At 41.6% G+C, this 14,986-nt stretch overlaps 1 protein-coding gene across 4 annotated transcripts in view; it reads left to right on the forward strand.

Annotated features, from left to right (window-relative positions):
- SEMA6A (semaphorin 6A) overlaps positions 1-14,986 on the forward strand; it is a 121,941-nt gene that overhangs the window by 54,410 nt on the left and 52,545 nt on the right. For all 4 annotated transcript variants that reach the window (XM_057736961.1, XM_057736970.1, XM_057736968.1 and 1 more), the window contains exons 2-4: positions 7,491-7,628; positions 9,840-9,957; positions 14,504-14,564. In XM_057736961.1, the coding sequence (XP_057592944.1) occupies positions 7,529-7,628; positions 9,840-9,957; positions 14,504-14,564 (279 nt within the window). In that variant the 5' untranslated portion in view covers positions 7,491-7,528. The remainder of the gene's footprint in view (positions 1-7,490; positions 7,629-9,839; positions 9,958-14,503; positions 14,565-14,986) is intronic.

The raw sequence follows: 14,986 nt of genomic DNA on the forward strand, positions 1-14,986 counted from the left end.
AGTTTCCCCCCCACACCCCTTTCTTCTTCTGTCATATTCTTAGAAGGAAAAAGTAGTCAGATACCATCTTTACTCTGAGTTACATTCTTTAAACCGAACTTTGGGTGAAGTGAAAAAATATCCATCCGTTACTTCAGACAAATATTTGAAATTCCTTAAGCAAAGGGTAAAATGGTCCAGTTTGAGTGTCTGCAAGTCCAATGGACATGGAGTTGTCCATTTCAATGCCCTGCTCTCCAGACCTGGTTCTTCTACCTGAAACGTCCTCCCACCTGCCTCTCCTCTAAGCCCCAGCATCTACAGTGAGCAATCACGCAAGCTGCCAAGGCTTTCTCCAAACAGAGGCCTTCACTGAGCATCCCACCCACGTCCCTCTGCAACACCTTCACCCTCAGGGTAATATTCTCCCCAATAGAATTTTAATTTTTTTTGGAAAAATTCATGTTGATGTGTCCTATTTTTGGACAATAATCTGGAAATGTCAGGCCTACCTACAAAACAACAAAGTCCTGGGGGGCAAGGGGATCTATTTTTTCCATCTCTGTCTGTCTCAGCATCTAACACAGAGCCTGGCTCCTAGCAGAAAGCAGGGAATCAGTAAGAGGGAAAGCAAGCAATGGAAGGAATGAACATCAGGCAGCAAGCCAAGGAGAAATGAATGAGTCTTGGCTTCCTTTCTGAAAGCTGCGTAATGTAGGGACAGAGCTCGGTGCTGGAGTCAGGAGTCCTCAATGGCTGCTCAGCTTTGCCACTTTTGAGCTGCACTACATTTGGCAAATGATCTCACTTCTCAGGGCCTCAGTTTCCTTAAGAGCAAAACAAAGCGGGTATTTGTTTCTGTCTCCGGAGCAGATGTGTAAGGTCAGCACAAGTATAAAAGTTGAGAAAGATGGAGACGGCAAAAAGCTGGGGTGTGATGTGGGTAAACGTGGTTGGGACTGTGGCAGCTTTTTGAGATCAAGGTAGTTTGCCACAGTATTTTCTGCGCGGAATGCTGAGATCATGCCTATAACTGCAGAGCCCTAATGAGTCATGAGACTGTATCTTAAACGTCCAAGCAAAGTGCATTAAATGTATCGTCTTAAGCATTTACGGGGTAGGGAGAGCACTGGTAGAAAGAACGAAAACATCATAACAAACAATCACCTGAAAGATAGGCTTGTCTTCTTGCCTCAAAAGATCATCGGTTTATAACCAACGTTTATTTTCCTAAAAAAATTTTTTTTCTCCGAAAGGACTTCTGAATTCACAGCTGTTTTCCTGCTCCTTTGTGACAGTGGTTTCAGATCTAAAATGGAACATCTATTATACAATCGATATTTATTATTACACTCCATTGAATGCCATAATCCTTCTCCAAAATGTGTTAAGTTAGGTCTATGGCATTTCCCTTTCCTCTGAAATGGGAGCTTTTATGTCTCAATTAATGGCTGAGAAGAGGAGGAGAAAAATATCAATGCTTTATTTATAGACTAGAGCTGTTTTTCTCATTTGTATGAAACTTACATCTTAACGCAGCATCACCAAACAGGTAGCCAACATGGCCCCTGAAGACTGGGTACAGTGGAGATTTCAACTAGGATCAACAGGCCCAAGTTATTCCTAACTGCATCTGGGAGGGGTCCTTCTATGGCCTAGCCATGCAGGCTATGGACAGCAGCATCCTCTTAACGCTGCAGTCCTTCAAACAGGGTGGTCCAGGCCAGTGAAGGACACCTGCTGTTTAAGCACTCCTTGATTCTTGAACTGTCCTCCCTCTGGTGCAGGAATAACCAGCAGTCTCCAGTGTTCAGCGAGCTGGGTTTTCTGCACCCGCATCTGCTCTCCCACCTCTCTCTGGGCAGAGGTTCCCTACTTGGACTTGAGAGGTGTCCAAATCTGTTTATCCTCTCAGCTCCTAAAACAGGCAGCTTTGTTTTTACCCTTCCAAACAGACGTTGTTCTCTATAATGTATTTATTTTAAAACATCACTCTTGAGGGGGCTGCTAGCAGGCAAGTGCTTCCACTTAACACAGTGGTGTCACAAGATAATCAATTCTTCCTAAAACTGTGGTTGAGAAACATTTGCATCTTTCTATCACCTTAAGCCTGCAATCACAGGGCCATAAAGTGGAATGAGCCTTTGCATGCTTACAGGTTTGCAAGTGACTATGTACTCCTTTTATAGATTTTTTATTACTGAAGCCATTAGGGACTTTCAGCCACTCTGTTCACGTAAGCATAGATGCATCAACCTATATTCAACTACGATCTTAAGTGCAGTTTCCATTTATGCCAGCCTCTCTTTCCAACCTTCCTTCTGTTCCCCTTTCCTTGACATGCTGGCAAGGACATCAACTCTGGCATCACAGAGCCCTGGCTTGGCATCCTGGCTTTCCATTTTTACTGATGTGCTGTAAATATTGACTGGTCATATAACAACCTCTGTGAGCCTCAGTTTCCTCGTACGCACAATGGAGAGGATAAGGCCTGTCCCTCTGGATTGCTGTGATGTTTAAATAAAGTAACACACATGTGTATACCAGACATAGAAGGTGCTCAATAAATTTCCATTTCCACCCCACCCTTTAACCAATGTCCACACCCATGCTTTCCTTTGCACTTGTGCGAGTGCTGTGATTCACATTTTTTAAATCACACAATGTGAGCTGCGCCGTCCTGAGACAGACTCTCCTGCCTCTCCCAGACACCCATCTCCAGAGATAGGAATCTTCGGGGCCTGGAAGGAGGAAGGGAGGGAGGGAGGGAAGGAAGGAAAAGGTAGAGACAGCTGCTTCTCCCACTGAAGATGCAGAACCCCAGTTGCTAACCTGAGAATTTAAGGAACTCTAAGAAAAACTATTACAAGGCAATTTTAGTATCTCAACTGAAGAATAAACAGACATTTATGGAGGGCTACCATTTTCACGTGCATCATCTTACAACCAGTCTTGAGACACTGTCTTACCCACTGTGAAGATGAAGAAACTGAGGTTCAGAGACCTTCGGCATCTTGCCAGAGGCCGCAGCTAAGAAGCGGAGCCGAGGCATTCAAACCCCGTGTCTTCACCCTCTGCTCCCACTGCTTCCCGGTATTACTGGCAATCACTTGATTTCGTGGAAAAGCTTTTACACCAGTTTCAATTCAGATTTTTAAAGACAGTCACATTGTAAAGACAAAGATGATGAGGTCAGAGAGTAGAAGCAATAAAAATGAAAACGCTGCCCTTAGCGTAAAACCCGACTAAACTCCAAATATGATTCAGCGGTAACAACAGCGGTCTCTCTGGCCAGGTGAGAACTACTTATGGGACTGGACCTTTGTCCTGATGTTGAAACTAGGCAGTGTCACAGTTCTTTGCTCCAGCCTGAGGGACTTCCCACAACTTGCATGCTCTGTTGCAGTCCCCCAAGAACAAAGCTGAAGAGAGCCTATCCCATCCCTCCTGTCTGCCACACACAGTACCACATAGTGACATACTGATGGCGCCTCAAGGTTCCAATCCACATGCAGTTTAGGGGCAACCAGGAAAGGGTACAGAAAAAACCCAGCCCTGTCCTCTTTGGAAAGAGCACTGCCCAGGTGCATAGAGCTTGTTCTGCCCCCACCTCTGCCATCATCTCAAAGGGTGGCTGACACAGCTGCCACCAGAGCATCATCAAGAGCGTTTTGCATTTCCAAGTTTCCAGATAAATTTTTTTTTCTCATCATTACCACTTACTATTAAAATGTTCATTGGATACCAACATTCTGGAGGAATGGTTGTACCAAATCAGACACATGCTATATCCATGCAGCCAAGTCCAAGTGCAAGTACACTGATGCACTGTCTGCTGCAGCTGGACACGTAGACAGTATGTGGAGCAGCCCAACTGGGTCTTTAAAACAAGCAATGTCCATTCACTTGTGTGTGCAGACAGTTAACTGGGATTTCTATCTAGCCCCATACCCTTGCCGTAGTATAGAAGTCATTGTGTTAGCAAAGCACAAAGCGAAGGGGATGTCATGAGAACCAGGAATGATTTTGAAGTCAGAGAATGAGGTCACAAATGGCCACATCTTACTTCTGATCAATCAGGTTAATTCCACAAGAGCCACTAGTACCGAGAAGCCATGACAAGCCCGCCCAGTCAGAGTATGGCTCACACTTCGCCCAATACCAGTTCTAATCCTCTGCCCACTACTGCCCAAATCCTGCCCCAGAAAATTCTACTTGGGCTCACAAACTGGTAGGACTTGGCCAAAGCTGACTCACAGAGAAGAAAAAACTAAGTTCGTTGCCAACATTTAGAGAGGAAAAAAATAGATTTAACATACATCTCCAGATCTCTGGCTTCTTCAGAAAAAAAAAATCAGAGATCTGGCTTTGCAGGCCAACATTGCACAGGGCCAGCACTCCAGAGCTGAGCAGATGGCCCTCCCCTAGTGGAAACAGTCCCACCATTGTCTTAGGAAGCCTTTTTCACCCATTAACCTCACCTGCCTGTTCTTAAGATTTTCCAGTAAATTTTGTGTGGTGGAGAAGACTAGGAATATCACTTTTTAGTGACAGTGTATTTTACAGAGGCCATTTCTCTTCAAGCTAAGAACAATGGAAGGTTGAGACAATTTAGATGGAAAATTCAGACGTAATGAGCTTATTTTTTAAGTAAACATTTTTGTTTAGAATCCTCATATTGACAGACTTCCCATGATCTAATTTTCTGAGTAGCTGATTAAGTCTAAGTCATTTTTAGCCTATACAAGCACAGTCACAGAGAGGGAAATCGACAAGTGTCTGCAGATGCCTAGAAGTATGCTGTATGGGGGTACCACTTTACAAAGTTTCGGGATTACTTAAACAGCCTCATAGCAGCAGCCCAGTCAGCTCAAGATTTTGAAACGCAGTGGAAAGTTCTTGTTTGTTTTTGTTCTCCTGGGCTGGTGCAAGTCTGTGTGCTCTGGTTTTAGCTGGGAGACTCAGCCCGTGATCCACAGGATAGAAAATGACAATGTGATTGAATTGGGATCGCTCCACAAAGTAATCATTTCAACAGGAAAATATATTGTCTACATATTTACAAGGGTTAGAGCCCAAAGTTGTGTAGGAAGGGAATAATACATCAAAACCTCAGCTGAAGAAAATTATAAAGCGTTCATGTGGACTGGCCAAGATTAACCGGGACTGCCAGAAAACTTTCACCCACATGATGTACATGTTAACAACCTGATGGTATGATGATAGGAAGACACATAAAACAGATATTTTCCCTGGCATAGAGCCCTCCTGTAAACCTGGAGATATTTAAATAACCCATCTCAGCCATGATCCTGGCTAGGTATAAAGATTGAAAAAAGACATTGGATTGCATAATAGATTTCTTCTGCCTGCACTGCTCTTCCTGCCAGCTTCTGGGGTTGAAAATGTTGCATCAATCCATGCAATCTTAAGATGGAAAATTTTTAATTGGGAGAAAGACTGAAAGCAGGACTTTGTCTTATTAGCTTTAGGACATCTGTACAAAGATGATTGCAACTGTGGGAGGATGCAGACTCCTTTGTCATGTCAAGAAAAATTAATCTTTAAAAGTATACATATATTCCCAAAGATTTCTAAAGGAATGAGAATCAGCCTTTTGAGTCTCCATTATCCCTCCACAGCACGCTGTAAACTCTCCGAGGTAATAGGCTTCTGTATAATACTATAATACTGCTCTTGAGCCCTTGATAAATGTTGTCACTTCCTCTTTCCCATACACTTTCTGACTGGTGTCTGGTTTATGTTTTACTTACTCTTGTTATTGATTTCTCCTCTTTAATGTTATACTGAACAGAAGCCACAGCAAGCAAAATCAGGGCACCTCAGAGATTCTTCCCTTTGGGTTTAGATTCTCCAGAATAGGAAGAACTAGCAAATCAATGAATGAATAGACCAGTGCTTTTCACCTGTCTATAAATACATGTTTATGACTCTTGGTAACGGACTGCCCTTGTGAACAAGTAATTATTTAAAGTTTAATTTTAATCTACACATCAGAGATGGAGATATGGAATTGCTTAGGCTTTTCTCTCAACCTCTCTCCTTCTTTGATTTTCAAGATAAAGCAAATTAATTAATGTGCACTTTTCGACTGAAGAAATGATTAAGACCCAGCTGTGTCTGTGAAATTATCAGTTGCGATGCAACACTCAGGACTTGTTAATGCTTTTTTTGGCAATGAAGAAGAGACACACAGGTATCTAATATTAAGTGTGTTCTAAAAAGCATAAGTTAGCAGTTTGTTTGCCAAATTAACTTTCAAAGACATCTAAGTTACTAAGTTTGACTTTATTACACACCAATCTTAAATGATTGATGGACTACTGCGAAATAGCTTTGTTCAAAAAAGACAATCTTTGGCAGGCTACTTCAAAGGCCTTACTAAGATAAAAAGATATCCCCACTTTACATTAGTTTCCCCGACAGATCAACACTTATTTGAAATATGCCTGAGAGTTATGCAATATGTACTGTCTTATGAGTTTCCTTTCACAGTATCCAGCAGCCACGCATGGGAATGTTTTTACTTCTAAGAGTTAGGAGAATTTTTGCTACACATAAAGAGCATCTTTAAGAAAATGCAGATGGGTAGAACAGTATATCTGGCATTTTTATTCACTACTATTTCATTGCAAGGTAGTATTTGACACGAAAACATACAGAGATAGGATTTTTTTAAAAATCAACAATACTATTTTAGGATGTGGTTTCAGATGCTCCCTATGACATCCTCCACAGAGTCTGAAAGGATCCATTTATTTCTTTTTAAATGTAGATTCTGTGATTTTATTTACGTCTAAGGTCACTACAGAATTACTACAGACTTACATAAACCAGGAGGGAAAATCTCAACTAAAGGGTCAAGCAGGTAATGGAATCAGTGAACTGGGCCAGTAGAGGTGTTGTGGGGAGAGGGTTGAGGACCGTGGATGAGAGCATGGTGCTTGAAGGGCACTGTCATTTAGGTCACTATGTTAGATATTCTGATTTTTCTAAAGAAGGTCAGAAACCTAATTTTTCAATATTGGGAAACTACTTCAAATTTTTGAAAGATCCTGACAAAACAAAACATGTCTGGGGCTGGCATGCTGCTTGCTATAAACCTGCTGAGAAGAAAAAGACAGATATACCTTAAAGAGAAAAAAAAATGCTTTCTCAATCATCCACATTTTTTGGAATGCTATTTCGTGACTGTGAAATAGCCACCCATGATGGCCTAACTATGGCTCAGGACAAACGAACGAAGGCTCTGAGTCCCTTGTTTGGGAGAAGCTTCGCAAAAGGGCTCAGAAGCATGGGAAAGGAGGGTGCAGGGGTGATGCACACAGGTTCCTTATGCAACACACCATTATTGGTGAATTCACGATGGAAAAGACAGGAAACAGAGGCCCCTTTCTCTAAAACTTATCTTCAAGGCCATTTCATTTTATAAAGTGGAATCAAGCTGACGTGCAAAGAAAAAAAAAAATCTCTTCTTTGCTCTCTGGCAGGGTGAAGTAGAGAAATAAAGTCTCCCCGCTGAACTACTATGAGGTCAGAAGCCTTGCTGCTATATTTCACACTGCTACACTTTGCTGGGGCTGCTTTCCCAGAAGATTCTGAGCCAATCAGTATTTCGCATGGCAACTGTGAGTATCCAGTCTCACTCTCCTTCTCTCCCTCTGCGGGCACTTGAGCCTGCATCAACCGGCAAAAGATACAAATTAAACATTTCATAAAATAGGAAACTTGTGAGTCACTTTAACTTGTGTGGATAGCAAAGGATAATTCAAGCTTAGCTAGACTGGTGGGATGACTGTTCTGTAACTCCAGTAAACGTGGTCGTGTGGACACGTATGCATGAGGATTTGAAACATCCCTCAGTACTGCCGATGACGTCTCAGTTACTACAAGGAGACTGTGATCACGCCTGGAAACCAGCTGTGGGAGAACATCAGTGTCATCTGGGTGTTGCCAGAATTGCACAGTTTTTAGGTAATTAGTACAGAGGCATTGTTACAAGATAACAGAAAAGAAGAAGACTGTTTTGGAGTATTTAAGGGACAAAAATTAACTTCTGTTTAGACTTAGAAGTTATATCATTGCTATACTTGGATAGATTCTGAATTCACAGTGGACCTATTTTAACTGTTCATAACTTGCTTTTGATCTCTGCTTCACTGGCAAGGGTAGAAAACAGTGTGATGAAAAAGTCACTTGACTCCTCAAAAGAGGAAATTTCTACCTGTGTGTGGGATGAAATAGACCAATTAACTGCTTTTTTTCCTTCTCTCCAAAAGACAAAATATTTTATCCCAGTAAAGGTGAAAGCAATTTTACCCAAATATCTATCTTCACAGTAATTATCCCCAAACACTGAATGAACCATAAAAAGGCATTTGACAGTAATATTAGGATACTAACGAGATCTACCCAGCTTTCTGCTGGACAGTCTAGGTTGTAAAAGGAAATAATTTTACATGGAGGTGAGGTGGCGAGACTTAGCTCTAATTGAGAACAAAACTCAGGGTATGACTAAGGGCCAAACTGTGTAGTTTGAAATTATCATTCCTGAAGTGGAGAGTCCACCTAACTCAAGATACCAAACCTTAATAAGTATTTATTTGTATCCATTTGAGATAGGTTATCTATCTTTGGTGCCCCTGTACAGGAGAGACCCTAGGCACAAATGCACTGCTGAAAATCATACTTCAGTGAACACTCAAATCTTTGATAGGAGAGAGACATGAATTAATTGTTCTAGCACCCTCCTTGATGAATGGGTAAATGAAATTTCAGAGTACTGGAGGGGAAAGCACAAGATACTCCCATTCCAAGCTTGGTTGTGAGTAAAATACACTGACGCTCTCTAATAAGAGTGAGTCATGCGCAGATGCTACAGGGGGTTAAAATGTAGGGTCCTGAGCATAAATCTGTGAATGGATTTCAAATCATTATTTACACCCTTCTCACCCCCAAAACAACTGCCTTTTAAATATAACTCATCTTTCTTTCCTCCTTCGTTTATTTGGAGGGCTGCCAGTGCTCTGGAGATTGTAGATTTAAAGGCAGAGAGATTTTTGAGATGTAGGTATTTCCAAAGGTCAGATATTATTACAAATTGCCCACTCTCAGCTAAGGAGAATTGCAGAAAAGGAGAAATATGCTCTCTGACTCTCCAGGTCAGGGAAAATTCCAGATCACCCAACTGGCTACACTCAGTTTGACCCTGTCCTGTCAAAGCCCCCATTTCTGTGAAATCAGCCAATTGCTCAACTCAAGAGCGAACTTCCCACAGTTCCTAGAATGCCAACCAACCTAGCAGGGCTGCCTTCAATAGTAGATTATTCCAACTGGACGCCTGTGGAGACTGTATTTTTCTTCTGGCTCCTGGATGAGGGCTCTTGCCTCCAGACCACATTGCCTTTGTGGTGATTGATGGGAAGGCTGCTTTGAAATAGTTTTGTCCGGAGACAAGATCTTTGGCAGACTGCCTCTCAGGCTTAGCACTCTAAAGAAGATGAAAAGAAAACTGTGGAAGAAAAGAGCACCTTCATGTAAAGGGTTCAGTGGCAAGTTTAACCCCCAGAAAGAAGGACAAGTCAGAAAGAGTGACACTTAGAAATCTAAGCCCAGGCTTATTAGCATCAGGAAATGAAACTGTAACGTGATCATCCTTAAAGAGGACTCTTCTATCACAGCATTTCCTAAAATAACAGACTCAGTGGAGATGGAAAAAGGTGGCGTGGTCGGACTTAAATATGGTTTTGTTTTGTGGCCGCCCTCCCTCCTCTCCCTGCCCTGTCAATTCTTGGCTTGATTTCCTTTTCCCTTTCTTGCCCCATCTCCTCTTTTCACAGATACAAAACAGTATCCGGTGTTTGTGGGCCACAAGCCAGGACGGAACAGCACACAGAGGCACAGGCTGGACATCCAGATGACCATGATCATGAACAGAACCCTCTACATTGCTGCTAGGTGGGCCACCTCTTCCTCACATCCGCCTTCGGAGCATCCAAGGGTCCTGATACCTAAATGTCCCCACTGTGCATCATTTTAAAGATCATGATGTCCCCAAACAGAGTGTTATTTAATTTAAAGGCTACTTTAGTTTGTCAAGCAATCATTCTTTCAAGATTTTCTGGTCTGTTTAACTTCATTATGTAGATTCAGGTAGAAATAATTGCATATTTTGAAGCTTAGACTCAAAGAACCCACTGTTTATCTTGAATATTGTGTGTATATTTATATATATACACACACAAATATTTATTCAAGCACAGGGTAAAGTGCTTCTCTCCTTGATACTTGCTAAATTAAGTTGAATGTGTAAACATGTATCAAATTAAGTTGAATGTGTGTGTAGGTTTGTGTGTATTAAACCTGTATTTTTGCAGACAATATATAGTATATATCATTACTTTAGCAGAATGGCAGTAGCCATCCATGTTAGAAGTTTTTGATTTGGATCTAGTCAAGAAAATACTCACCCACTGGGGAAATGTCATTTAAACCAGCAGTCCCCAACCTTTTTGGCACCAGGGACCAGTTTCATGGAAGAAAACTTTTCCACCGACCTGTGGCAGGGATGGGGGGCGGGGGATGGTTTCGGGAGGATTCAAGCACATTACATTTATTGTGCACTTTATTTCTTTTATTATTACATTGTAATACATAATGAAATAATTCTACAACTCACCACAATGCTGACAGGAGACGGAGCTCAGGCAGTAATGTGAGCCGTGGGGAGCGGCTGTAAATACAGATGAAGCTTCACTCGCTCACCCACTGCTCACCTCCTGCTGTGCAGCCCGGTTCCTACCAGGCCACGGACCAGCAGCAGTCCACAGCACAGGGGCTGGGGACCCCCTGATTTAAACAGACCATGTCTTAAGGCTGGATGGCATGGTAAGAATACAACCCAGACAGGGATCACATGCATTTAGGCTTTTGTTTTAACTTTACTCTTAATTTACCTGGACCACAACTTCTCTGGCCGTATGTGTCCTCTGTTAAATGAGAGACTAGATTAGATTATCTTAATGACGTCCCTCAGGATTTTAAAAATACATGATTTCCCATTTGGGGCTGTGTGTAGCTCATTCAAAATATTTCTAAGTGAAGAGCAACAAGGAGCCCTATCTTGTGGGGTTCCACCGTGGTACCACCTGGGTCTAGACTGATGAACTGTTTTACACTGGGAAGGAAGAGATAGAGATTATATTCGTGATACCTGTCTGACTGTGAGCACAGGTAACAAACAGGTAAGTAAGAGCACTGCTGGATTCCTTCAAAGCATTCAGATGTTCTGAAAATACAAGCTATAGAACATAAAGTAAAAAACCACTGACTAGATTAAAATATCCTAAGAGTATGCTACATTTGGTCACGGGGAACAATGCCAAAGCACTTTCTAAAAATTTTACTTCACAAATACTTAAATAGTGTATACTGGTTGTATGTGCTATATAAATTGCAGATATAGTCATAAATTCTTTATAAATGTTAACCCACTCTATCCTGGAAAAAATCCTATGAGATGGAACTATTATACCCATGTCTTACAGGAGGAAACCAATGTACAGAGAGGTGAACTGACTGGGTCAGAATGACAGAGGCAGGATTTGAACTGGAATGGTCTTGCTCTAGAGTCTGGGTCATTACTCGCTGTACTCTGCAGCCTACTGAGCCATAGTAGAAGTGGTATCATTTGTCCTGGTAATAACCTTCTAATAGCTGTTGTGCAAGAACATAGCCACTGTGGGTATTCACTAAAAAGCAATCCGGTGAGTCCTCAGTAGCCACCTCTCTGGGAGAGTATCAGCTCCTTCTTAAATACCGTTTTTAGTTTCCTAAATGTAAATGTGGCAGGACTGGAAGATTACATTTGTACCCAATTAGCTAAAGGCTGGTCAAAACAAATGATTAAACGCTGCATCTATGAGAAACATGTTGACTCAAGAATCTTCTATGAATTGTTCACTTTGCAGTTGACTCTTTAGGGGAAAAGAAACTTTATAACAGACTGTGCTTGTGCCTGGTGATTTAGCATGGGTGTGACCTGCAGGTCCAGGGTGGCACCTGAGTTATGAGCAAGGTGCTATGCAGACTTCAAAGTGACCACTATCACAGCTTGTTAAAACCAAGACCATTTTATCCTAACTCCTTACCCCAAGAAAAGGAGAAAGAAGAGAAGGGGGAAAGAAGGGAGAAACACATTCACTTTTTTAACACTATAAAACAGACTCGCCTTTGGTTAAAGGTTACATTTGTAACAGCGTAGCAGTGAGGAGCTGGTTTTCACTCTATATGGAGCCACTTCCCTTCAATACACACCCATGGAAAAATTCCTAAATGATTTCTGTGGTCGCGTATTTAGGGTATCTCCTCTCCCTTTAACTTCAGGTTTCCCAGCAGTGCCCTGAGAGATCCACATTCTCAGGCAGCGGAGTAACACGATTTAAAGTGAAATCCTTCCCTCAGGCTCAAGTGCTGGCAACACAGTTCAGTGGTGCTCACTGGAGGGGGAAGAGGAAGTCCAGGATTAAGTCAGTTTGTGTTCAAATAACTTAATTCAGGGAGAGCAGCATATGAACCCCGGGACGCACACACGGGTGCTGGAGAATAACCTCTGACCCTGGTCTGTGGTTTAGCATAAAGCATCATTCTGTTTGCTGGGCAATGTGATCTCTTGGAGATTGAAAAAGATTGCCATTGTCCAAAAGGAGATTTCATTCATAGAATTTTATTTTTAAAAGGCTCCCCAGTTCTTCTAGACAATGGGTGTCAGCTCTCGGAAGCCAAGTCCCATCCAGAACCCAGGGACTGAGTGAAGCTTGATGGCAAGAATGCTTTTCAGTTCTGCTTTATTATTATCCATTTTGTAAATTCTTCTCTTTTTTTTGTTGTTTAATCTCTGAACTACTAATTAACATAAACAGGCCATGCCAAAAAGGGGCAATCCAAGAGCTTTCTGAGGAATTGCCAATGCATGTTAATCAGTTGTTAATTTACAATTCATATGTTCAGCTCCTACTTAAAGTTTTGAGGAAAGGCAGGGCCAGGGAAAACCTTGAGTCATCTCAAACCTGATACCAAAGTAATAGGCAATTCCATTCCAATAATGAACCTGACCCACAGCACCACCAATAAAGTCAAACAAGCAATGAAGGAATGCCATAAAACTGCCTTGGAATTAAAGGGCAGGACGATTCTGGCACCCTGCTGGAGTCTGAAAAACTTTCCAATTCAGCAATTTAGAAAACAGGCTCCCCTTTCTCCACCTCACCACCCTTACACTTACACTTGCACGCACGCATGCGTGCACACGCGCGTGCACGCTCTCTTTCACACACACAGTCCGGTAGCAGGAAAGGGAATTTGCAGGCCAACTGCCTTGCCGCCTTTTATATTTTCACAGGAGAGAACCTGTTTTTATTTCTGTTTTTCTCTGTTGTACTTTCCCTAAAAGCAGTAGCAAACAGATTTCCAAAGAACTGGGGCGGGGGGGAAGAAGCAAATCCTGACAGCAGATGATTTCTTTATTCTTTTCTTTCTTTCCTTCTCACCTCTCCCTTTCTTTTAAGTAATGAGAGGGCTTGAAAGTCTGCATGGGAGCCTTGAGGTCTTGTTTTAAAGCTGTGGGTAATTTTCCAGCCCCAGAACTTCCTGCATTTTAGAAAAAGTCAATGTTATTTCAAGGGAAAATGAGCTGTTTTGCTTTCCCTCGCTAGCCCCCCATTTCCCCAGTTGAGTGTGCTTCTTTTCTTTCATTTCTTCTGAATTCCAGACAAAAACACCCTTGTACTCAGCTCACACAGAAGGGGATGTTTAAATATAGCCCCACACCTGAGCCGCTGATTCTGTATCTCCCCTTCCAAGGGGAGATTGGCAGCAAATCATAAAGACAACCAAATTCTCAGCAAAACAGGGAGGCGAACAGAAGCAAGAAATGTAAACTTTAGCTCAAGTACATGTCAGACCTTAATTGACCATCATCGTGTGAAAAAAAGAGTGGCTTCTGGAAATAATCTTACTTTTATCATCTTCCATCTTGTCACTCAAATCATCAACGCTAAGGCTGAAAATATGTTTTCTAAGAAGAGATGGAGATGGAGATGAGCTTTTTGTTAGCTCCGCTGATGAACAACTGCAGCATGCCGAATACCAAGTGAAAGGGCATGCGAACCCATCTGTGTTCTGGTTTTTGGAAGCCCATTTAACTTTCAGCCGTCTCCCACCTAGAACATCTGTACATATACATAGATGTTATAGTTTGGGGATGAGAAAGACCACTGGAAAGTTTTCATAAAGGTGTCCCTTTTATGAAAGAGATGAGATGCCGCCATGATTGTCAGGAGGTGCTGAATGTGACCCAGAGGCTGAACCCTGCCCTTTTTCTTGCACGTGGATGTCTTGTTTTTAATAACATGGATGTGGATTTATCTGCCTTGAATGAGACAGGAAAAAATGAACTGTCTTGACTCTTGTATTTGACACTGTATTAATTTTTCTTTGTTTATAGGGACCATATTTATACTGTTGATATAGACACCTCACACACAGAAGAAATTTATTGTAGCAAAGTAAGTAGTTTTAAAACCTGCTTTCTGAAATGAAGGAACTTAGGATAGTTCTTGAAGAGAATATGTATTTTAAATCCATTGATTAAGATGACATGGCTTATAATAATTTGGAACATTCTGTGAACTCCTAATTGGGGGGTAAGTTAGGGCTTAATACATACTCAGAAATTGTTACGTACTTCATATTTTATTATTTTATTCATCAATTATGTGTGCATATACACTTTGGAGTTTTAGGTAATTCCTAAATTCTTTTAATAAAACACTGGATGTTTGTCCAGGAAAATATCAGTTTTCATATGTAAACTTCTGTCCCACAAATGTTTCACTGTTATGTTTCCATATCTGGCAATATTAAGTGAATTGACTGTTGTGGTACAGGAATTTGATCATTATTCATTTCAGACAGACATAAAATATAA

This window comes from Hippopotamus amphibius, chromosome 1 (genome assembly GCF_030028045.1).
Source record: "Hippopotamus amphibius kiboko isolate mHipAmp2 chromosome 1, mHipAmp2.hap2, whole genome shotgun sequence".
Classification (NCBI taxonomy): domain Eukaryota; kingdom Metazoa; phylum Chordata; class Mammalia; order Artiodactyla; family Hippopotamidae; genus Hippopotamus; species Hippopotamus amphibius.